This window comes from Mytilus edulis, chromosome 2 (genome assembly GCF_963676685.1).
Source record: "Mytilus edulis chromosome 2, xbMytEdul2.2, whole genome shotgun sequence".
NCBI classification, from domain to species: domain Eukaryota; kingdom Metazoa; phylum Mollusca; class Bivalvia; order Mytilida; family Mytilidae; genus Mytilus; species Mytilus edulis.
The window spans coordinates 83,987,196-84,011,058 of record NC_092345.1 but is presented as its reverse complement, the minus strand read 5'-3'; the positions used below and the strand labels follow the sequence as shown (position 1 = coordinate 84,011,058).

General features: G+C 31.1%; 1 protein-coding gene across 14 annotated transcripts in view; it reads left to right on the top strand.

Annotated features, from left to right (window-relative positions):
- Positions 1-23,863, top strand: part of LOC139510331 (5'-AMP-activated protein kinase subunit gamma-1-like) — a 183,020-nt gene that overhangs the window by 39,125 nt on the left and 120,032 nt on the right. For 7 of the 14 annotated variants that reach the window (XM_071296857.1, XM_071296854.1, XM_071296852.1 and 4 more), the window contains exon 1: positions 13,619-17,141. The exons of the other annotated variants lie outside the window; for them this stretch is intronic. In XM_071296857.1, coding sequence (XP_071152958.1) covers positions 16,941-17,141 — 201 coding nt within the window. In that variant the 5' untranslated portion in view covers positions 13,619-16,940. Of the gene's footprint in view, positions 1-13,618; positions 17,142-23,863 lie in introns of those variants that run through there. 14 annotated transcript variants of the gene reach the window in all.

The window sequence follows — 23,863 nt, the reverse complement described above, 5'->3', positions numbered from 1 at the left end:
CTCCATAACTTTTTCATGCTACTCTTGAGAATTCAACTATGAATGAGTCAGTTATCTTTGTTCTTGAAGGAAATGTCTGATTCATTCATTTTTTTATTTAAACTAAAATAAAAAGTAATATAATTTTAGTCCATTATTCTGTACATTTATATATTTGACCATTTTTTTGGTAGAGATAATAATTGATATACATGTATTATTAAAAAAAATTATTACTATAAAAATTAGAAATGGCTACTTTTGTTTAAAGATGACTTTTTACAGATGTACTGCATTTCAGGGCTGAAGATGCAAATTTTGTTATTTTTATGTTCATCTCAGTATCATATTTAGCAGTATATTTAGAATAAACCAAATACAAAATCATATTAACATAACTGATAACATCTTAAAAATGCAATTAGGCAAATTAAGCACAAGAAGACAACATTTTATGAATCGGAATTTCTGGTACATGTCATAAGCTATCATAAGTGGTTATGATGTAGCATTATTTGGTTTTAAATGAGTATAATGTTATAAGGTTTAATTATATTTTCATAACACACTACATTTATTGTAGTGGACTATGTTCTTCATAAGGATTGAGGGTAAGGACATAAATTTTCTTTAGTTAAGGTTATCTTGTAGGGCTTTGGTTAGTTATTAAGTTTGGGTAATATTAGTTTAAGTATTAAGGGTTCATTAATTACAGCCCTTTATATATTGAATCCCAAAAAGTCAGGGAAGACCATTTGAAGAGTCCAGTAAACACCTCTCTTGGGGGAAACACCATAAAAAGGGGGGAAGATGTTAAGTCTGCAATTAAAAAAATGTATCATTTGAAACCTTTTACACTTTTTAAAAATCAAACTTGACCACAATGATTTCTAGACTCTTCATTTAAGATTTGCCTGACATAGAATAGACTGAGTGTCTGGCTGTTTGATTGTTAAATCAATTATTATATAGTATTTTTGTAAAAGATGTCAAAACTTTAGTAACCTGTGAATAAACTAATTCATTTGTATAAATTAGTCATTGTAATATATTTAATAAAATAATTCCATGAATATACTTTTACATGTGCATTAAATGTTTTGTGACAATTTTCTAGAAAATGATTCCGAAGGGGAATGTTATATGAATTATTCATTGATTTTTCATTGTTTTAGTTCACTAATGCATATTTTGTGTAAAGGTTTTATATGAGGATGAATCAGTGTGAGAAATGCATTTATATCTCTTTATTATTACAAAAAAAGTAAAATGAACCGATCTAAACAAAATCAACACTTTAGTTATAGTTTTTTGTTCAATGTTAGGTGGAAGTGTTTCTTTCTAAAATGTTCACCTTATTCATTGGAGCAGATACTCATCGACTTAATATATTCAAACGAATATAAAATATTGAGAAATGAGAGATAACAAGAGAAAAAATAAAAGGAAAAAAAGTGAATTGATTTCTTGAATCTTAAATATGGGTGAAGTTCCATCAAAATAAGTGGTACAGAGCACTACAGATAATTTCTGTTGTTCTGAGAGAATATATACTGCTTCTCATTTTACACTCAGTGTCAGGAACGGAAGACCAAAACTACACTTGCATCATTTAAGGGGACATATATTAAAAGCTAAGCTGGATTTATAGCTTGATTAACCAACATGACAGCTATTCTGAAGTCTGAATATAACTACCAAAAAAAATAAATCTGGAAACTTCTGTCTGTAGATTACTGGACTATATTAAAAAAATCACTGTAAGAAAAAGCTCTCTGTTATTCTGGACTTTTTATATGGTCTATGTCACTAGTTCACGCTTGTTAATTGGATATTGTCTTTTGTCATACTGTTGTATTGTTTGGTTAAAGGCTAAAAAAAATGCAGTGTACATGTAAATGTGATATTTGCCATCCAGGCTTTTATTGCTCTATCGCTACATACATTATAACATAAAAATAGCTGATATTGGTCAGCCTTTTAAGTATTTTTACCCCTAGTTCTTGATTGGTTTTGATAAATATATATCTATGGAAGTTTATATCATCAATAGAGTCTGAGACAATATTCATGCTTATATTGGTTAATTTTATTGGATTTATGGCTATTGTAATGTGATTTATGTGAAAATTGTATTGTAAGTACTCTCTTGCTTACAATATAAAGATAATCAGAATGAAATCATCTTTCTGGGCAGATCAACTGGTGTTGAGTCTTGTTAAGGAATTAAGCTTAATTTACAAAATTCTTTGTACATTTAAAGATAAACACTTTACGTTGTATGTGCATTGTCTATTAGACACCATTCAGTGTGGAACTTCAAATCCTTTTCTTCAATATTTTTGTAATATTTTTATTATAACCATTATGACATATTTTATTGATAATTGGCAGATTTTAACAAAAAATGTTTATTTTATTTTTCAGGTAAGTGAAAGATTTTATATGCTTATATCAAGTAGTAAACCATCAGGTAAGTTCACTGAAATGTAGATTATCTCCCTTTTGACAGCCATACCTCTGAGCAGTCAAGTGGCAGGCAAAACTAAGTATTTATGTCCTATCCTTATTCACTTTAATAATTGAACTACACAAGGCAAGATTTGAAAATCTATTAGTTATGAAAATTAAGAGTTGTCTCCCTTTGCCCAGTTAAGACCTACGAGAATATATTTGAGTAGGTGGAAACTAGTATTGATGACTTTTTCCTCTGGGCCAAATTTTTTGACTGGTCCTCACATATCTGATTTTCTTTTAAAATAGAGTTTTGCATTGAAAAAACTTCCTAAGCTGGGTTTATTATAATGACTCAAACTTTATTAAGAAAAATTGTCTTTCAGGAAAAAAGATTTATTTTGTTTGTATTTTGTTTCTGAATATTTAATTTTACACACAAATACTAACTGCTTTGACTCTTTAAGATAAAAAAACACTTCTGATAACAGTGAAAATTTAGTTTTGGGTTTCCTGAGGAAAATATACACGGTCTATATTGTATTAGAATGTGTAGGCTCTTCTTACTAAGATAAAATTTTCTATCTGGACTTTTATCAAGGGAAAGAGGTGGTAGCATTGATAGATAGGACTTAGCCTTTTCTTCAAATTTGTATGAACAAAGTGTACATTACAGCAATAAGAAACGCCAGAAGTTTAGATAACTGTCCAGTTTGATTTGATTTGAACATTTGATTGGTGTGTAAAAGCAAACAAATGGAATATATCAAGTGTTCTAATATATAGGCAATTCAGCTAAGATGATTTAAAGGAAAACAAATATATTGAATAGGTGACATATTTAAATTTATAATATCAAATTAATCACTCCAGCTAAGGAGGGTTCTGGTAGGCTTAAATCATTTGAAAAGAAGTGCAATATATATGTGGCCACAAAGTTGTCTGTACTTCTGTATCTATGTTCAAAATTCTCATTTTGTTGAAAATGTTCACCCTGAGGCAGACCTTAAAAAAAGTAAAAAAAATATCATATTCCTTGTTTGTAATGATGACTCTTTCATTCATACTGTAAAATGGGAGATTACTCTGCTTGTAATGTGGTCAACAACATTTAAAAGTAAGACCAATTACTAAATACTCCACTGGTACAATGTAGTAGAATTTTGGTTGAAATTCTATTTTTTGTTGTTGGAAATAACTGTTTAATGATTTTCTCAACTGTAAGCTAAGAATTCCCCCCCCCCCCCCCCCCCCCTGATGATTGAATAGTTGAATGAAATTTGCAAGTATTATATGGACGGAAGATTTTATTTTTTGAATTACACCAAAGTGCAGAAAAACAGGATCATAAAACTCTTTCTTTACTGAAATCTGAGAATAAAGTAATTGTAGAAGAAGAAGAAAATTAACAAACCCAGGGGTCACATAAAATAGGGATATCATGACAGTATCATGTCAGTGTGTATCTTATTACACTGAATGAAATATTGGGGTAAGGGAGATAACTCTATCTGTCTTATGAAAGAAACTGAATAAAAAAGAATAGGTCAAGCTGATTGATGATGAAAATTAATTATCAAGGTTCAGAGCCTCTTCTGGTTAAGGAATTGTTCAACACAAGGTAAATTTGTTTTCATCCAGTTTTAGTAAAAAATTACTGGTGTAAAGGACATAAAGGCAACATAGTTGACTAAAGTAATATCAGACAAAGGAGGCAGGCATCTTGTTTTACATCTTTTTCTTCCCTTTATCAGTCTGTGGATTCAAAATAGGGTACATGGTCATCATGCACACTTATCTTACAGATTTTAAACTAGTAAGTTTATAAGATGAAATGAAATGAGAGTTTTATCAGGATTTTGATTTATTTCAATCTTCCACAATGGATTTTAGTCAAATTTTGGGTGAAATTGGAACAAATTGGTTTGGTTTACTTATCTTACCTATAGTTTTGAAGCTACAAGTTTTATATTATGGAGAGTGTTGGTGCATATATATATATATGTAAAGGTATACATATTATCAGGATTTTTGTTTTCTTATAATTTCCAGCTAATAATAGGATGATCTACTAAGCCATTTTATGCCCATGTGGCAAACAGTTTTTTAGTGTTCAGTTTTCATCACTTGATGAAGTAAAAACTCATTTTGACCACTTATTCAGTGATGAATACAGTCCAGTTTTTTTTGTAGTGTTTTTTATCAGTTCCACATTCACGAAGAATGGTTCATCTTTGTCTTGTTTAAAGTAGAAATATTGTATATAAGTAATTTGTGTTTATCCATCCTGTGGCCATATTCCATTTTAATTACATAAAAATGTTGTATGCATTTAGTAAGTGCAATATATCCCTACAGGTATGGCCTAAAACTTTAAAAAGACATTATTTATTTATTTCCTCTGTTGTAAAGATTACTGAAGTATAAATTCATATGACTATGCAGATCTATATTAGATCTAAAGTTACTAACATAATTTATTGTTTTATTGGAAGAATAAATTTGTTGGAATTGGGCTATGAATTTAAATAAAAGAACAGTTTTGAAGGTCCAAATAACCTTCAAAAGTTTCCTTCAAGGAGCAAGAAGTTTTGGATAATTTCCCAACAATAAAAAGATCAATAGTACTATATTTTATACAACAAAACTTGAAAATTACTTTGTAGTAGTAAAATAACTTTAAACAGCCAAAGTTTAATTTGAAAAGTCTTTTAGATAAAGTTTGGTTCATGATTAAGAAGTATACAGACAAGTATTAAGAGAACATACAAAATGTTATGGATAAGAAGGCACTTTTCAAAATTGCTGTAAAGTGCTCTGAAAGAGCTTACCTATGAATGTTGGTTTATTTGTTGGTCCTTAAGATATACAGAAACAAATTTTCCAACTGTGAAAATCTAGAAAAAAAAACCAGATACCAGTCCCTAACAAAATACAAATACATTTTGAAAGGTCCCCATGCTGTTTTTGACTTGAATTCATAATTAATAGTTCCTATCCCAAGTGCATGTACTGTGTTCAATGAAGAACAGATGAGTAAATGCTTTTTAGTACAGTGAAATACACAGCAGTTCCAAATACACAAAGGGAAGTAACTCAATTCATTTTGATCCTTTAAATAAGCTAGACAGAAAAGTTTGTGAAATGACCAGAATTGTCTAATGACTACTTATAGGAGTTATTGACCTTATATGATGATTTTTACTTTTTTCTTTCATTTTTGGCAACTTATTTTTATAAGAGCTGTACACCACATATACTTTTCTTTAAAGAAAACAATCTGTTGAAATATAATACACTACAGATTCAAAAACAGAAAATAAGTAACAAAACCATGATTAAACTTGAAAGATGATTTTATTATTAAATTAGATGAAGAAAAAGTAACTGTTGCAAAATTTGTTTTTAAATATATGAGAGGGAAGCATTTATCTGTTCATTTATATATACATATATTGGCAGATTTTCAAGCTATTGGAATTTCATTCAAGCTTATATATCACATAAGAACAAATTATTTTATCAAGCAAAAGATCATAATATGTTCAGAATACCCGAACAATGACTTAGATATATTAATATATCTTTGGTCTATAAAAAGATCAGGAGATTTATAAATAGATCATATTGTTTACAAAGAAAAATAGTGCAGTCATTGGAGGACAAAACTGTAACCTCTAATTGTCAAATAAAACACTTCAGGTTGTAAAACTTGAAATATGATATAAGAATACAAATAACAGGCCAATATATAATAGCTAAGATCTCAATCACATCCACAGAAACTATAAGTACTGGCATTAAATTTGATATCATGTTTACCATTTAGGTAATTTGACATCTTTAGGATTTGTTTGTTTCATACATGTTTTTTTATGTGTAATGTTTTTGTGGCATTTCCATAGCAAGTATACAGTGCACTCAATGTTTTCATGTTACTCATTCCTTATTTTCTGTTGCATTTTTTTAATTATTTTTTAAAATCCTAGTGAATTTAGGAATATATCTCCCTCGTGGAAAGCTCTGATTTCTTGAACAAATAAGTGTTTTATATTTTTCCTATATTTGGAATTCTAGCATCTCTGAACAGACATGAGTTGTTGAAAATACATTTCTGGTACAGTAAAATTGGTACCTTTAATGTTTTAACTATAAACCAAAGTTTGTTCTGAGCTATGATAATGTTTTTAAGGAGTATTAATTTCTGAGGTTTTGTGTTTCAACTTTATAAATATAAGGACATACTGGTAAACAGACTGACAATTTTTGGCAATTTTCTGATAAGAAATGTTTGAAAAGTCACAGTCTGTCTGATTGCATTTAGTTGGCCCTGGAAAGTAATAAATAAACACTGACTTCTGGACCATTCAAGGTCAAAATAGTGTCCTGATCATATGTAAGAAGTATATAAATCTATAATAGTGTCTTATTTTATTGATAATTTACTGTTGATCTTAGTGGTAATTAGTTGGGTGTTGGTATATGTAAATATAATTGATAATTATTAGATTAATGAAATGTGTGAGTCTGGTTTAGACAGACAATATGTTAGTTAAATGTCATACTTTTGTGTGGCGATAAGAGCAACTTGTACCAGTGAAATGCTGATTTAGCATATTTCATTTGTATTGGTGTTGTCAGAAATTTACTGTGACATCCAGTTACCTACAACCCTCAATAAAGTTGTTGCTTTTAATATACATGACATGTGACATTCCAGTGGAGGAGCAGTGGCGGATCTAGAAATTTTCATGCCTAAGAGGGGGCCTGCTCCGGTCATGCTTCAGTGATTCCATATATAATCAACCAATATTTTCCCAGATAAGGGGGGGGGGGGGCTGGGTCCCTGGGCCCCCCCTCTAAATCCGCCTCTAATGAGTCAACATGCATGGTTATACCTGTGTTTTTCTCTCAACAAACATAGAGTATGTAGCAAATAATTAAATGATTATATAGTCTGTATAAGTTACAATATGGTTTGCCTACCTTTAACCTTATTACTGGGGCCTTTAAATGGTGGTCAAGCGGACTCAGTAGTTCTATTACTATATTACTAGCCTATCTTGAACACTGAGGATCAGTTGTCACTTGGCAGGTTTTCTTTTCTCCAATCTTAATTAATTGTCAGTTTTCAATGGTCACTCAGATCACAGGTTCTTTCTATATAAGTACTTTGGCTTTCCTCTGCCAATAAAATCAATGGTCACTCAGATCACAGGTTCTCTCTATATAAGTACTTTGGCTTTCCTCTGCCAATAAAATCAATGGTCACTCAGATCACAGGTTCTCTCTATATAAGTACTTTGGCTTTCCTCTGCCCTCAGATCACAGGTTCTCTCTATATAAGTACTTTGGCTTTCCTCTGCCCTCAGATCACAGGTTCTCTATATATAAGTACTTTGGCTTTCCTCTGCCAATAAAATCAATGGTCACTCAGATCACAGGTTCTCTCTATATAAGTACTTTGGCTTTCCTCTGCCCTCAGATCACAGGTTCTCTCTATATAAGTACTTTGGCTTTCCTCTGCCCTCAGATCACAGGTTCTCTCTATATAAGTACTTTGGCTTTCCTCTGCCCTCAGATCACAGGTTCTCTATATATAAGTACTTTGGCTTTCCTCTGCCAATAAAATCTGACTGCTACAAAATAGGCAATAATTATTGTGCTTAAAGATCCATTAAACACCAATCAATCAATAAACACATTTAATCTTTTTTCAATATTTTATAAATTCTTTTGCGTCTTTTCAATCTAACTGTCTTTTTGCAAACCTTTTTTCCTTGGAACCCCTTTGCAAAGATGTTTTCTGAACTTTTGCATATTTCAAAATCTTAAGATGTTATTTAAGATAGTACCAATATTGACATTTCAAATATGAATCTTATTTTGGAAATGAATTATACATTCCTCTTTGCAGAGGTACTATATAATTTAATAATTGATACTTATTTCTTAATATTGAGTTTTGTTTACATGCTGATTAACAGGAATGATTCCCAGGTTTTATCACATAGAAACACTACTATTTAATTTTAGATATACCATTAGATAAACAAAAAAATATATTATAGCCATGATTTTTAAATATTTAATTTTTGATTAATTAAAACTTAATTTAAAAGTGGTCCTGAGTTTTAACTGGAAAGGGACTCACTCAGTGGCTTTGTATTTTGAATGCTGCAACCTTCAGATTCAAATCCTAGTTTAAATGAATTATTAATTTATCGATTGATTTATACAGAAATGCTATATCAGCATGATAGCAAACATATGAGATATATTTTGAAATAATTTGATATTGCACAAACATAGATTGTTTAACTGAAAATTCACATGTTTTGTGTCCTTAAAACAGTTTTCAGAAGGATTTTATCAGACACAAAAGTTAACAAAACTGTTTTATAATTTAATAGTAAATTTGCCTCATTTTCTTTTTCATATATTATGGAACAAAAACCTTTTACATGAAAAAAAAAAAAAAAATTGGTTTAAGAATGAGTTATACTCTGCAGTTTTGATTGAAGTAATACTATAACATTGAATGACTGAATGGGCTAAATTTATAGCACACACAAGACTACATATTGACACAAGAGTCAGCTTGTTCCCTCAAAACAGGAGCATGTGAGTTCAAAACCCCGTTAGATAACCTACAGCTTTACAGAAGTATCTTTCAATAGTTAATTGCCCCCTTACTAATTTCATAGTATCATTAGTTTGTGACACTTTTAGGCTGCACAATGTTTAACGGGTGACACTTTTAGTCTGCACAATGTTTAACGGAAGAAAGAAAAAAAAACATCTACAGAAAACTCTTCCTGTCAATGACAATACTGGACACTTAAATCAATATTTGCTACAAATACATCATAAATAGATTTTCTATAACACAGAAAAAAGAACAAAGTAATGAGGTCACATTGACCTATACTTCTAAAACATAACTTGGTATTAGGACAATACAAATAGTTGATCATGACATATTTGGACTTAACTGACAAGTTATTTATGTGTACTATGTCAAACAAGTATGCTACAAACATTAGAATGTGACCAGAATATTAAATTATTGGAATTCTTTATTGATTCAGCTGATGGATTTGATTGATGAAGAGTTTGGCTGTTGACATTTTACCTTGCAAGGCTAATATGAATTGATTAACTAATGTGATCTTTTCTGTATTAAACTCTGTGAATAACTATCTAATTGAATGTGTCTCGTTTCTTGTAACCTTAAGTATTATTAAAAAAAAATGACTGAATCAATAGAATCTCAGCATGTTTCAATAAAAAAAACACAATCTCCTCATAAATGCTTGTCCAATTATATCCCTGCTCAGAGAGGAGGGGTATACTGGTTAAGGTCTGTCCATGTTTCCATCCAATTGTTATATAGTATCTTGGTTGTAATCTACTCAGGTCTTTCTGAAATTTAGGAACATGCTCAAAATTCATTGTATGGCAGACTTTTCAGATTCATAGCTCATCTACTTTCTGATTATACTTTGATCTATATTATTCTACAATGGTCATACATGTATATGAAATTTTATTTTTATTTTCATTGGAACTACACTCAAGCTATCTGAAATTTGGAATCATTTGCTTCATGTTAACTAGCATGTTATATTAATATTGTGTAATGCATTTTCAGATTCATTATCTCATAAACTTCCTGTTTAACGAAATCCTATATGTTCTTATCATAGTGGCTATGAACAAATTTTGGTTGCATTTCTCTCAAATATTACAAATGAAGACTTTCTGAAAACTAAAATCAAACTTCACACATGTGCAGGCTATAGAATTTCAAACAAAGAGTAAGTTGCTGCTCTTCATACTGGTTTTCATACAGGGACTTAGGTACTCTGTCTTCAAATAGAGAAAATAATGTTTTTTTATGCCCCATTTTTATGTTTTCTGGTCTGTGTGTCCATTGTCTGTCTGTCCGTCTGTCCCACTTCAGCTTAAAGTTTTTGGTTAAATTTTTTCGTCAAGGAAGTGTTTAAATAAGTTGAAGTCTATTAATTAACTTGAAACTTAGTACACATGTTCCCTATGATATAATCTTTCTGATTTTAATGCTAAATTACAATTTTGACCACAATTCCACGGTCCACTGAACATAGAAAATGATACATGTGTAGTGTGAGTGGGGCATCCCTGTATTATGGACACATTCTTGTTGTGGATATAAGTTTTTCAAACTTTGAGAAAACATTATTCACTTTATTTCTTTTATCTTTAACGCTTCAAAAATTTTAATCCCTTGTTTTGGTAAAATCTGTTTTTAAATTAGGCTACTTAGGTCACTGGCTGTTTAAAATAAGAGATCCTGGTTAAAATGTTTTAAGCAGATTAAAAGGAGGCTCATGGCTTATAACACTTGAGCTATTTTAGAATTTATAAAATAATGATGACATGGCACAAATATAATGATTCATTGAAATTGTGTTGCATTAGCCTTAAATGAGGGGTACATACTGTGGTAATCATCTAAGTCACATGCTTTGTTAGTTTTTATTGTGCTCTCATTGACAAATTTTGCTGAATGGTACATATAAGTATTTTAGTCAGTTGATACTTCATTGATGCTTATGTCAATATAATAAATTACAATGTGAACCTCAATCTTAGTAAAAAAAACTTAACCCAATCTGAAGTTTTGCATTAAGTAAGGGACGACATCAAAAGATCAATGTAAGTTAAAAAAACTTAATTCAAATAGTTTGGGGGTGAGTTAAGAAGGGGTGGGGGGTCAGTGAAAAAACTATGTGAATTAAATTTTTATCCTTCATTGAACTTTTGATGTCGTCCTTAATAGTGATCTTATTTAAGTAATGGACAAACTATATACTGTAAGATGAATTTATCAAAGTATATAGAAGAAGAAGAAGAAGATGCTTTATTTCCATAAAATGGGCTCACAAGGAGCATAATATAATATCATTGTAATATAATATTCTTTTACAAATATAATAAACAACACAAGTTACAAACACAAATAAGAAACAACAGTTATCACATATTAGTATATATATAAAACCTTTGCCTCAGGCACACCTCTGGAAAGTAACAAAAAAGAATACTGGGAGTAGGCTAAATATATCTAGCTGAACTGCAAGAGGCACCTAGGGACGGTGCTATATGGCATGGTGGGTGCATATTAAAATGTGTTTCGGGACATTAATGATATGGTAAGATATTGTAAGAAGTTGCACATAAATGGTATGTCATCCTCGTGCCTGGTGCAGAGGAGTCAGTACTATTTAAAGTGACACAACTGCAAGAGGCACCAAGGGACAATGCTAATTGACATGCCAAAGTGCACAAATTACAAAAAAGATAAAATATTACCAGTTTAATAAAAAAAATATTAATATCGCAAACAAGAAGATAATAGAACTTGTACGTTGTGTCCTGTACCCCACCATGCCAACCTTGTGCCTAGTGCAGAAAGCCTGATTAAATATTTATCTTTAAAGTTATATTTTATCTTCATCAATTAACTCACAGACAGATATCAAAATATCAAGATTCTCTACATTAAGAAGCCATATCAGTTTTTGACTAGGAATCAAATGCTTAAAGTTTGGGCATAGTAAGTCAATAGTGGAATTCAAATAATTTCTCTTATCTTGTGATGATGTACATGAGAATAAAAAATGTTTTTCATCATCAACTTCATTTGAGGTGCACCTGAGACATATTCTGTCTTGTCGGAGAGTACCCTGATAGCGACCTTGTTCAATTCTTAGTCTGTGAGAAGAAATACGCAATCGAGTGAAATTTCTCCTCTGCTCAGGTGATTGTAATATAGTAAGGTATCTTTCAAGACCAAAATGAGTCTTAAAAGTGCTATAGCTACAAAGCTTCCCATCAGCACAATTGTGCATTTGGTTTCTCCACTGTATTTCATAGTGCTCATACAAAAACTTTTTAATTAAAAAATATATATCTGGAATAACATAAACAATACCAATATTATATTTGAATTTGTGATTGCAAGTCTATGTATTTGCACATTAAACACAACTATTAATGAAGATTGGGAAGTTACCTATTCAGTAATAGTGATGAATACTGCACATAGGCAGTGACACAATTAATATCTTATATACCAATTGTGTAACAAAGCGACAATTCAAATTATACTTCAATAGTATAAATTATTAAGTAACAAAATACAAAAACAATTTATGTACAGTATATGTCTTGAATGGTGTAGGGTTCACCACAGAGTTTGTCTTTTGTACATAGTCTGGAAAATTGTCAAGTTTCAGTATACATAGACAGTTTAAACATTCATGGTACATTAGTCAAATTAAAAACCTATATTATAATAAATATAAACAGTGGAAAGGAAGCAATATAAGTTTCCCGATATATACACCTGCTTTGGTGCTAGTTAAATATATGTATTGATCCACTGAACAATTTAAGTCATTGCACGCTTGTGCAATAAAAAATCTTATAATACTTCAGTTTTAAAGGTAATATAAATTTTATTGAAAATAAAAGATTTAATGATACATGTACTAGCATTAAAAATGAAGTGGAAGAAATCAAGGTGATATTCGTGAACTCTTTTAATAAAATGAGAGAGAGAAACTGAAAATCCCTGTCAAAAAAGAAAGATTATGAAAAGAAAAACAAACACAAAAAAAAAAAAAAACTAGACTGAGGAACCCGGTGTCATCATGGAACTACCATAACCTGGTGGTGGTCTTAGCTGCTCTTAAAGGATTAGCAGATCCTGCTCCACAAGTATAACTATACAGATACAAGGTTATAACAGTGACCAGAGATGAACACGTAGACTTTAAACATATAACATAGTTAAGTATATATACATGTATAATACATGTCTATATGTCCACTGTTGTTGTTTGTCATGCTATATATCTGTTTAATGTATATTTCGATAGTGCAATCAACAACAACCTATGCAAACAATGTCTTGTGTTAAATTTAGATTTCTGAACTAAACAGAGAGAGTTAATGATGATTAATTTGTATTAACACTGACAGTTACATGTACCTTAATTTGTACTTTGTTTCTTGTTTACCAATTTGATACAACATATTATTAATTTGAACCAAGAAATCAGTTGCATACATTTGATTTACTTCATTGGTCATTCAAATGGCACATATCTTACTTTTAAGGTTCAAAAATATAACTGGAATTATTGGCTGATTTGTATTGTTAAATGTTTTCCTAAAACCAGAATCTGCATTGATTCAAACATGAATAGATTCAATCTGTTAAAATATTTTTGTTATGAATAGCTCTACATATTGCGTTAATCTTAACTTAGGGTTAAATCTGAGTATTAAATGATGCAATACAGAAAAAAAGTATGCAGATATAGAATTATGATACATTTTAGATAATAAGTTATAATGCCTCAATAGTCATTTTTAAGACAGATGGATTTTTAATCTTATCATTTTAACCACAATATTACTATATACTATGAACACATATTTTTGATTCATTGAACATTTTATTTCAAATAAGATTAATGCAATTGTTTCTTGCCTTTTTTCTTATGAGTACTATTTGAGGGCTATTTGCCAAGGGACATTCAAACAAAAGTCAGTTGATTTTATTATGCTTCCTGTAAAAATGTCAGATTTCTATTTATTGGTTCTAAATACGAGGGAGAAAATTTACTCTATCCCATGGCTGAGCGGAAGACAATTTTTTTTTAATGTCACCCTCTGGTCGGTTGACAATGTTTTCTCGGGGTAACAATCTGCTCCAACACTCTCTCAGCTATGTGTTACTTGTATAATGTATCATAACACTCTATTAAGCTCTGTACATATTTAGGTTGATTCATAATTAAAGATATTCCAAACTAAAGTGTATGTATGTTGTATCTGACTTACAGCTATAACCCCTGACATTCAAACCCAAGGTAGATACTAATGTGGTAGCATTTCAGAATCTTTATGAAACAAACAAAAAAATCATTCTTATCCCCATATTTATACATGACATTCAAAGCCAAGGTTAGCACTGCTGTCTGAAACAAAACATTTACATCCCGTTTGGGATGAAAATTTCAGGAACTCAATTTTCAGCTCTCCCTTGACACCATCAGCGAGTATGGTCTTGAGGAAACGATGATAGTCCGTCGGAAGGGGACAATAAATGGCTAACTCGTGTTAAGAGAGAGCCATATCTCTTGCACGTTAAAGACACCCTTGTAGATTTCATAAAAGAGTAGGCTAATGCCGCTACAAGGCAGCACTCGCACCTGCAAAGTGGAAAGGGATTAATATAAGTTGCAAAACTTGTTTCCCAATCCACTATAAATAAATATGTTTAAACTAAACATTTACATTCCTATCCCAATATTATTCCACGACATTCAAAGTCAATGGAGTTATACTCATTATAGCATTTCAGATTTTAGAATCAAAGGAGATAAACAACAACAAAAAATCATTGCATAGAAATAGATAAACATGAAATTTAATTTTGATTAAATCTATTGACCTTTTAAACTGAAAGTATTTTTAACTTAACAGTAAATATCTAATTACTAGATAAGTATGGTTTAAAATCCTATGTGCTCAATAATTACAGCTAAAAATGTTGAAATAATTAAATATTTATAGGACTTTAATAATATAATTTTGGCAGGAAACTAAGACTCCTATATTTAAGGAAGTCCCACTTGTATCTAGGATGTATAAAAACAAACACAAATAGCAGTTATGTAGTATATTTTCAGTGTATTGACAGAATTGACTACTGGAATAACTATTCATCTGGAAATAGATGTATTGTTAAAAACTTGAAAGTGTGTCTAATTCATTTTTAGAAAATAATTCTGTTTCTGGGTCATCTAATGTTGTTGAAGTTTATTTTTTTCAAGTTGTTTCTTTAACAATCCATTCGAAACAGGAATGAAACCATGTGCACCTTTATATTTATAATCAGCTTAAAAAAGCGTGTAATTTGATTATTTACAGTTAAATAAATTCCCCAAACCTATTAAATGGAATTCCTATAGGAACAGGAGCATTATTATGTAATGATCTATAGAAATCACCTGGATATATGATATTGTTGTTCAAAGGTCATTCAAGGTTACCAGCTGGAATTGATTGCTTTATCTGCATGCTTGATAGATTGTTGATGTAAACACTATAAGGTGATGAAGAATCTCCATCCACTATTTCTACGGAGATGACATGTTTCTGACGATTTCAACTTCACTGTATTTGGACATTTTCTTGTTCAATGAGTGTAACATTCAAATTGCCATTTAAGTTCTGAAGTAAATTTATTTGTTTACATTGATTTTGGATTTTATATGCAATAATAATTGAACTAGCTGCATTACTGAAATTCAGTTATAAGAAAATACTAAACCTAATTAACTGAAACTGGATTTAATGTGGGTAAAGCTCACTGTGTTATATAAAGTAAACCAATTACATAGTTGATCGATGGATTATATTTTTGTCATACCAGCGTTACTTTCCTGTAACATTTTCACATAAACTTTTTAATTGATTGTAAGTTGTACCTAGGGATATGGAAGAATTACTTATATATTACTATGGATTATCTGTGTATTCCGTCTTTCATATTGATTTGAAGCATACATTGTTATTAAATCAGAAAATTGGTACCTGCACAATTTTCAGTTAGGAGTTAATGGTTAAATATTGAAAATTTAATCCATTGTAAGATATTTAATTCTATATATTGTATGGATGACTGAGGAAAAAAATAGACTGATTTGCTTGCAGTAATTTTATGTATACAAAGATCTATTAAAATCTACTTGGCAAATGATTATAAGATATTTGTATACCTTTGTTTAGAACAAATGTTATTCAACTGCTTAGACAAAGTGAAGGAAAAACGGCTTTTGTCAAGTGTATTTCGTGTTTATTTGAAATTTAAGAGGATAAGAAACTTATTTTTCCACATTTCTGTATATTGCTATTAGTATATATACTCACTGTGGTTTCTTTACACAGGAAAATATCTAAGGAAGTGAGTATGTATTGATTTCTTCAGAAATATTAAATGTACATTGTACAATTTACTTTGACCGACAAAATAGCATTTAAATATGACATTGAAGAGACTCATTGCAATAATAAACTTCACTTTAATCAATAATAAAATTTTATTTGCTGTGCATTTTTATTGAGCATAAGATATAGATTATAAAAGCTTACAGGCAAAGGTAAATCATCTCACGTGGGATCATTTATAGAACCTGGATTATCTGTCAGTAATAATTTTGATCATAGGATATATTGGTTCAAACCGTATCTCTCTTCACTGATGATGCCATAACTATTTACAATATCATACCTGAAAAATGACTTCTTAAAAAGTTCTTCATGGATTTAATAGGAGATTATAGAACATGACAAAATTGTGCCATCTTTATCTGTGATTTGTTTTGGGATCTTAAATCAAACTTGATTTCCAACTGTGGAGGAATTATAAGTGTTTTCATATCAAAATGAGCAATTATTTGAATGTGCCAGAACCTAGTAGGATGAAACAAAGGAGGAGGTCTTTAGCCACCCCAGGGGCTCTCATTACTATTCCAGATAATGATGAGCCTGTGAATTTTAATGATGAAAATTTTGATGATGCAGCTTTACGGAAAATGATTCAAAAGCAGAATAAGAGACGAGGATCCTGTCCTATCAATCCACAGGTAAGATCTGATTAAAACTTGTTCCATACCACGCTGGACCTTGTCTTTTTTATCATTTTATTGTAAGTTTTCCTATCGAAGGTCAGTGGTTTTCTATAGGCACTCCGGCTTCCTCCAACAATAAAAACGTACCACTACGAAATAGCCCAAAAGTAGTGCTTAAAAGTGGCGTTAAAACACGAAAAATAAAATCAAATTATATCTTTTTACCTTTTCTATTATGGCATACAGGTAAATTTGTTCAAAGAAAAATGTTGATGTGCAGTGAAGTCTCAAAATACAACAAACATATAGCTGCTATAGTGAGGGAAAGAGAAATATGGGAGGTGGTAGAATTGTTAAAATGTTTCACTGACATTGAACTCTAACTCACCCATATGTGTCTGTGTGAGTTCATCCAGTTATATAGATGGTTGAGTTCTTAAATTTTAAGAGAAGTTGATCTAGTCATCATCATAGTTTTTTTTGCTGGTACTAACTTTGCATTTTTTTAGTTTGTTCATTCATGATGTATGCTTTATGAAACATTTAACATGGAAATGTATGGCAGCTGGGAGGGGAGACATGACCCAGATCTCTTTATATGAGAACACAATAAATTATATAAAAAACATGTTTGACTTGCATTTCATCAACATTGACTTTAATATAATAGAATCTTAAATACAGAGGTATAGATCAATTTTATAGACCATGTGTTACGCTTAAAAGAAGATTTCTGATGTGAAATTATACCAGAAAGTAATAAAATGTTTCAATGAATGCAGTTCAAATGGTTTCAGTAAATTTCTACTGCATTGTTTACTCGTGAATAGTAGTACTTGTATACAAGCTATGAATGTTTTATATGTATATATGCTTTTAATGTTTGTTAGATGTTAAACACAAAAAGAAGTTATTTTGCTTATCTTTTTTAGATGTTACATAAAACTTGTTTTATTAGCTTTCTTTCAGTCTTTCAATTAAATAGGATATAATAATCTGGTTAGTGAAACATCATGTATATTCAAGTCTGTCGGGTTGTTGTCTCTATGACACATTCCCCATTTCCATTCTCAATTTTATGTGTTGTTGGTTTAGATTTTTGATACCATGCTGTATTTTGTTCTGTGTGCCAGTACAGCCATAATGACTTATAGGACACAAACTTTGATAGATATGATGACAGTCAGTTGTAATATTGTGTGACATGACATTCAAAATTACTGTGAGGCCTCAAATCAGTTCTATGTGGAGCTCGAACTTGAACTAGGCTTTTATTTAGCAGTGATTAATAGTCTATTGCATGTGCCATGGTGGAACACAAGTCACTGTATGATAAGTTCTAAAATGTCTTAACTATTATCTAAACTGCATGAAGCATATAAGGTGATATTACTCTGACATCTTCAATTTTAAAGTCTTCAGCCACTGAAAATAATGGTAGAATTAAACAATCTGTGGTCCAATGACTGCAAACCACAAATAATTACTGCATGCTATATATATATCTGAGTTAAGTCTTAAATAATGACAATGATATTATACATAAAGTCAACATTCTCAATTATTATACCATTATATAGTATTTTAAAGTTTATGTTCAAGATAATGCCATATTTTTTTCCATGTTACATAAATAGTAATATCGCTACATTGAAGACCTGTTGGTGACCCTCTGTTGTTGTTTTTTATTTGGTCGGGTTGTTGTCTCTTTGACACATTCCCCATTTCCATTCTCAATTTTATGATTTGCTAAACACAGCACTTTTTATTGGGAGCCTAGACATTTGTCTATATTTAGGCACAATCTTCTTTATTCTACAGTCATCATGTAGATAGTTAAAGTTTTAATCTAACACATTCTTAATGGAATAATGTTAGTTTAGGCTCAGCTTATATTTATTTTCAATTCTGATAGGTTTGTTGACAAATAGTTGTATCATTTATATCTGTTTTAATACTATATTTAGTAACAATTGGAAAGTTCTCCTGACCTAGGAGGATATATTTCATCTGATGATAAGAAAATTTACACATGCTAACGAAAGATTGTATGAATGTGTTGACCAAATATTTCAAATTTAGGTCAAATAGGAAGTATTAAAATTATTGTTGGTCTTCATTCTTAGAGTAACTGCATGATATTGATATGAATGTAGTAAAACATCCATCTCTTAATATTAAAGAAGGTGTTTTATGTAAAAGATTATAAATACAATCCATCTAAACCAGATACAAAATGAAGAATTAACAGAAAAGAACATTTTATTTTTTAAAATGCTTGGCAATGATTTTATCTGTATCTGTATCATTATGTTGAAGGTACCAATTCTGGCTTAAAGTATTTTGACAGGATTTTATTGTTTGTTCCCCTGTCTGAGGTTAGGGTAAGGTTTTGGGGCCCCTAAAATGTTTAACCCTGCCACATTCTGTAGGTGCTAATGTCCCAAGTCAGGAGCCTGTAATTAACAGTTGTGTCCTTTGTTGGTGTATATCTTATTTGTCTTTCGTTCATTATTTTGTACAAAAATCTGGACTTTGTTTGAATCGTTTTACATTTTTCAATTGTGGCCTTTTTTAGCTGACTATGCAATATGGGTTTTACTCATTGTTGAAGACCGTTATAGGTGTTGATTTCTGTGTCATTTGGTCACTTTTGAAGTCTGAGCCTTTAAAAGTTGTCTCATTCAGGCAATCTTGACGCCTCTTCTTATTTATATACATTGTATGACAGAGTCATTAATGAAAAACTTTTGTTTTGATATATTTTTATTGAATCATTCCCCATAAAGCTAAAGAATTCTTCAAATTTATACTGCTTTTGGTACTGTTCAACTGAGTAAAATCTTATCTAAGATGTGAGGATTATGATTTACAAATATTTTATAATACACCTATTTATTTACCTCTAGTTGTAAGGAAAAAGATGAAGATTATTATCTGATGTATATTATCTGTCACTAATTAGATGTATTCAGAGGCGGATTTAGAGGGGGTCCAGGCCCCCCCCCCCCCCTTTTTGGGAAAAAATTTGGTTGCTTATATAGGGAATCTCTGAAGCGTGACTGGAGCGAGCCCCTTCTTAGGTCAGTCAGTGGGCCCCCACTTATGAAAATTTCTGGATCTGCCACTGGTATTTGTCTTCTCAATGGCCTGGTTTATAGAGAACTTTAGGGTTCAATATACAGAATTTTTAATGAAACATATACCCCTATAATCAAATCTGTAACCAAACTACTATTTTATAAATAGTGGTTTCTTGAATCAAAGATTGACATAAATTGAAATAGTACAATTACTGTTACTTTGATAGAAAATGAAAGTTCTATATAACTACATTATTTGGAAGAGGTTACAACCAAAAGGTCTATTGAGGCCAACTATTCTATATAACTTTGAGCAATAACAAAATATATGGTACTGAATAGTTTTCTGTTTGAAGTTCTCCTTACTAACTAGATTTATATCTACTTGTAGATAATATCAGTTATAAAACTTACTTAATTCTTTATTGTTCAGGAGTAATTACCTTGCCTTGAAAGAAAACATTTTTTAAAGTTTTATTTGCTTTTATAAATGATAACTGCTGAAGAAGAAATGAAGAAACTTGACTGACTGAGCAAAACTAATGAATAATATTGATTGTTGTTTACTTAACATTGATGCCAAACTATTATATAAAGCATACTTATTTTTGTGAGATACATTTTATAGGATCATCAAAATTTTGACGGTACAGATTATGGTATACTAATGTCCGGCATCTGTCTGTCTTTCTGTCCTATGTAGAAATGTCATGAGGTGACTTGAGAACAACTAATCCAAATTTCATGAAACATAATATAGTGGTCAAACAATCTGTATACTTTATGGTGAAAATAAGATTAAACCTTTTTGAGTTACAGGACTTTGTAACTTAAACAGGGGTGTGTTTTTTTCACATGTTGTGCTGTATCTAACTTTACACACTTTTTATTTATATTAATCTAAAGATCTGTATACTTTTTGGTGATGATTCAACATTTTATTTAAGAGTTCTTGAGTTTTTTGTGTATAAAAAAGAGGGGAGGGTTTACATGTTGCGCTGTATCTCAGAAACTATTTATCATTATTGCGTAAAACTACACACAAAACAACTCGTGGTGCAGCTGTTTATTAGTCTGCTATTGGCCAGTATTTTATTGCATAAACAAAAAAATCCTGATGTAAAGGAAAGACAACCATAATGCATGGTAAAAAAAACAAAATGCATGGTGTAAACAAAAGGAAACTAGAGTGTATGTATAGTTAAAAAGCATTGAAGACACCAGAATGAATACAACATGAGGCAATCATTGTTTAACACAACTTATTTTTTTTACTAAATAGAGCCTGAGGGAGTTTTAACCTAAATAAGAAACAAAATAAAATCTTTACACCAGGAACATGCACATAGATTGAGTATACATAGATTATTTTACATTGAACAAAGCTGAAGGGGACTATTTGAGTACTCTTACGTCATCCTTAGTTATATAATGGTTATTTGAACATCAGTATTTCATGACCCAAAACATTAAGGACATTGTATTTTGAATGTTTTTGTGTCTCATACTGAAATTCATCCATGTTAAAAATAGGTTGGCCGATTTAGGTATAAAACAATTTATCAACATGAGAATTTCCTTTACATAATATTTTGTCTCATTGGCAATCATACCACATCATCTTTTTTACATGTAAAAATTACACTGTACATGAGCTATATCAACCCAAATGGTTCAGTTCTCCTGTGGGGGTCTCATTAAGGGTTCTGATCCCCGATCCCGCCTACTGTTTTGTCAGATTCCCATATCCCGCTTACATTATGTAAGTGGGCAAATTCTCCTTTTTTTGTCGAGCCTGCAACTTTTGTTGCAGAAAGCTCGACATAGGGATAGTGATCCGGCGGCGGCGGCGGCGGTGTTAGCTAACTTCTTAAAAGCTTTATATTTTAGAAGGTGGAAGACCTGGATGCTTCATACTTTGTATATAGATGCCTCATGTTACGAAGTTTCCGTCACTCACATGTCCAATGTCCTTGACCTCATTTTCATGGTTCAGTGACCACTTGAAAAAAAAAGTTCAGATTTTTTGTAATGTTGAATTCTCTCTTATTATAAGTAATAGGATAACTATATTTGATATGTGCGTACCTTGAAAGGTCCTCATGTCTGTCAGACAGTTTTCACTTGACCTCGACCTCATTTCATGGATCAGTGAACAAGGTTAAGTTTTGGTGGTTAAGTCCATATCTCAGATACTACAAGCAATAGGGCTAGTATATTCGGTGTATGGAAGGACTGTAAGGTGTACATGTTCAACTGGCAGGTGTCATCTGACCTTGACCTCATTTTCATGGTTCAGTGGTTATAGTTAAATTTTTGTGTTTTGGTCTGTTTTTCTCATACTATATGCAATAGGTCTACTATATTTGTTGTATGGAATGATTGTAAGGTGAACCTATCTAGGGGGCAGATGTCATGTGACCTTGACCTCATTTTCATGGTTCAGTGGTCAAAGTTAAGTTTTTGAGTTTTGGTCTTTTGATCTAATACTATATGCCATAGGTCATCTATATTTGGTGTATGGAAATATTTTATGATCTTTATGTTAGTCGCGCAGGTTTTATTTGACCGTGGCCTCATTTTCACGGTTCATTGCACAGTGTTAAGTTTTTGTGTTTTGGTCTATTTTTCTTAAACTATAAGTAATAGGTCAACTATATATGTTGTATAGAAGCATTGTTAGATGTACATGTCTGCCTGGCATGGTTCATCTAACCTTGACCTCATTTTCAAGGTTCATTGGTCTTTGTTTAGTTATCTTGGTTAATGTTAAGTTTATGTGACAGTTGTATTAAAGCTAAGCTTTATACTTAGGACTATCAACATAATATCAATGATTAGTATAGAAGGCGAGACATTTCAGCGTGTGCACTCTTGTTTTGTAATTTCTTGTGTCCCTCTGGACTTCATTTCCCGTTTTCACGGCACATTAATTTGACTTTCACGGGTCATGCTTACAAAAAATCGGCCATCCGGCGTCACGCTTAGACCCCAATGAGACCCACTCCTGTCACGTCAGCTGTCCAATTTTTTTTTTAAAGACTTTTTAAATACATTATCATTTTTGTTGATGGGAATAGAAACTCTTTAAAACTGGAATAATAAATAAAAAAAAAACAATAGACAACTTTTGAGTTCGATGCATTTCCGTCAAAAAACTTTGGTTTTAGTGAACATCATTTGTGCAAATACGGGCATCGTCACTTCCATTCCCATGTTGAGCGAATAGTTGGAAAACTATGATGCTATATTGCACGGATTATTCAGCAAATTGAATTCTTATGATTAACAATCAGCACTGCTCTCATTAGGGAATTATGTCTTAAAGTATCTACTGAACAAACATTTTTTCTAGTTTATCCTGCACAATGACAATCCCTAAGACGCTTGAAGTTAATAGTGCAGGAATACAGGTGATCCCCTTTATCTGGTGAATGACGTCATAATAGGGTGCATAATTGACAAGTTTTTTCCGGTGTAGGACAAACTTGAAAGTGGTCTATTGATACAAGCAATACAGCATTAAACAATAATTAAACATTATTATATCTAAGAATAATCCCATGTACTGAAAAGAAACCTTAAACCTGCTCAGATGAAATCATGCTTTCCTTAACTCTCATATCAGTGTCCCTAATTTGGAGTAGATTTTAT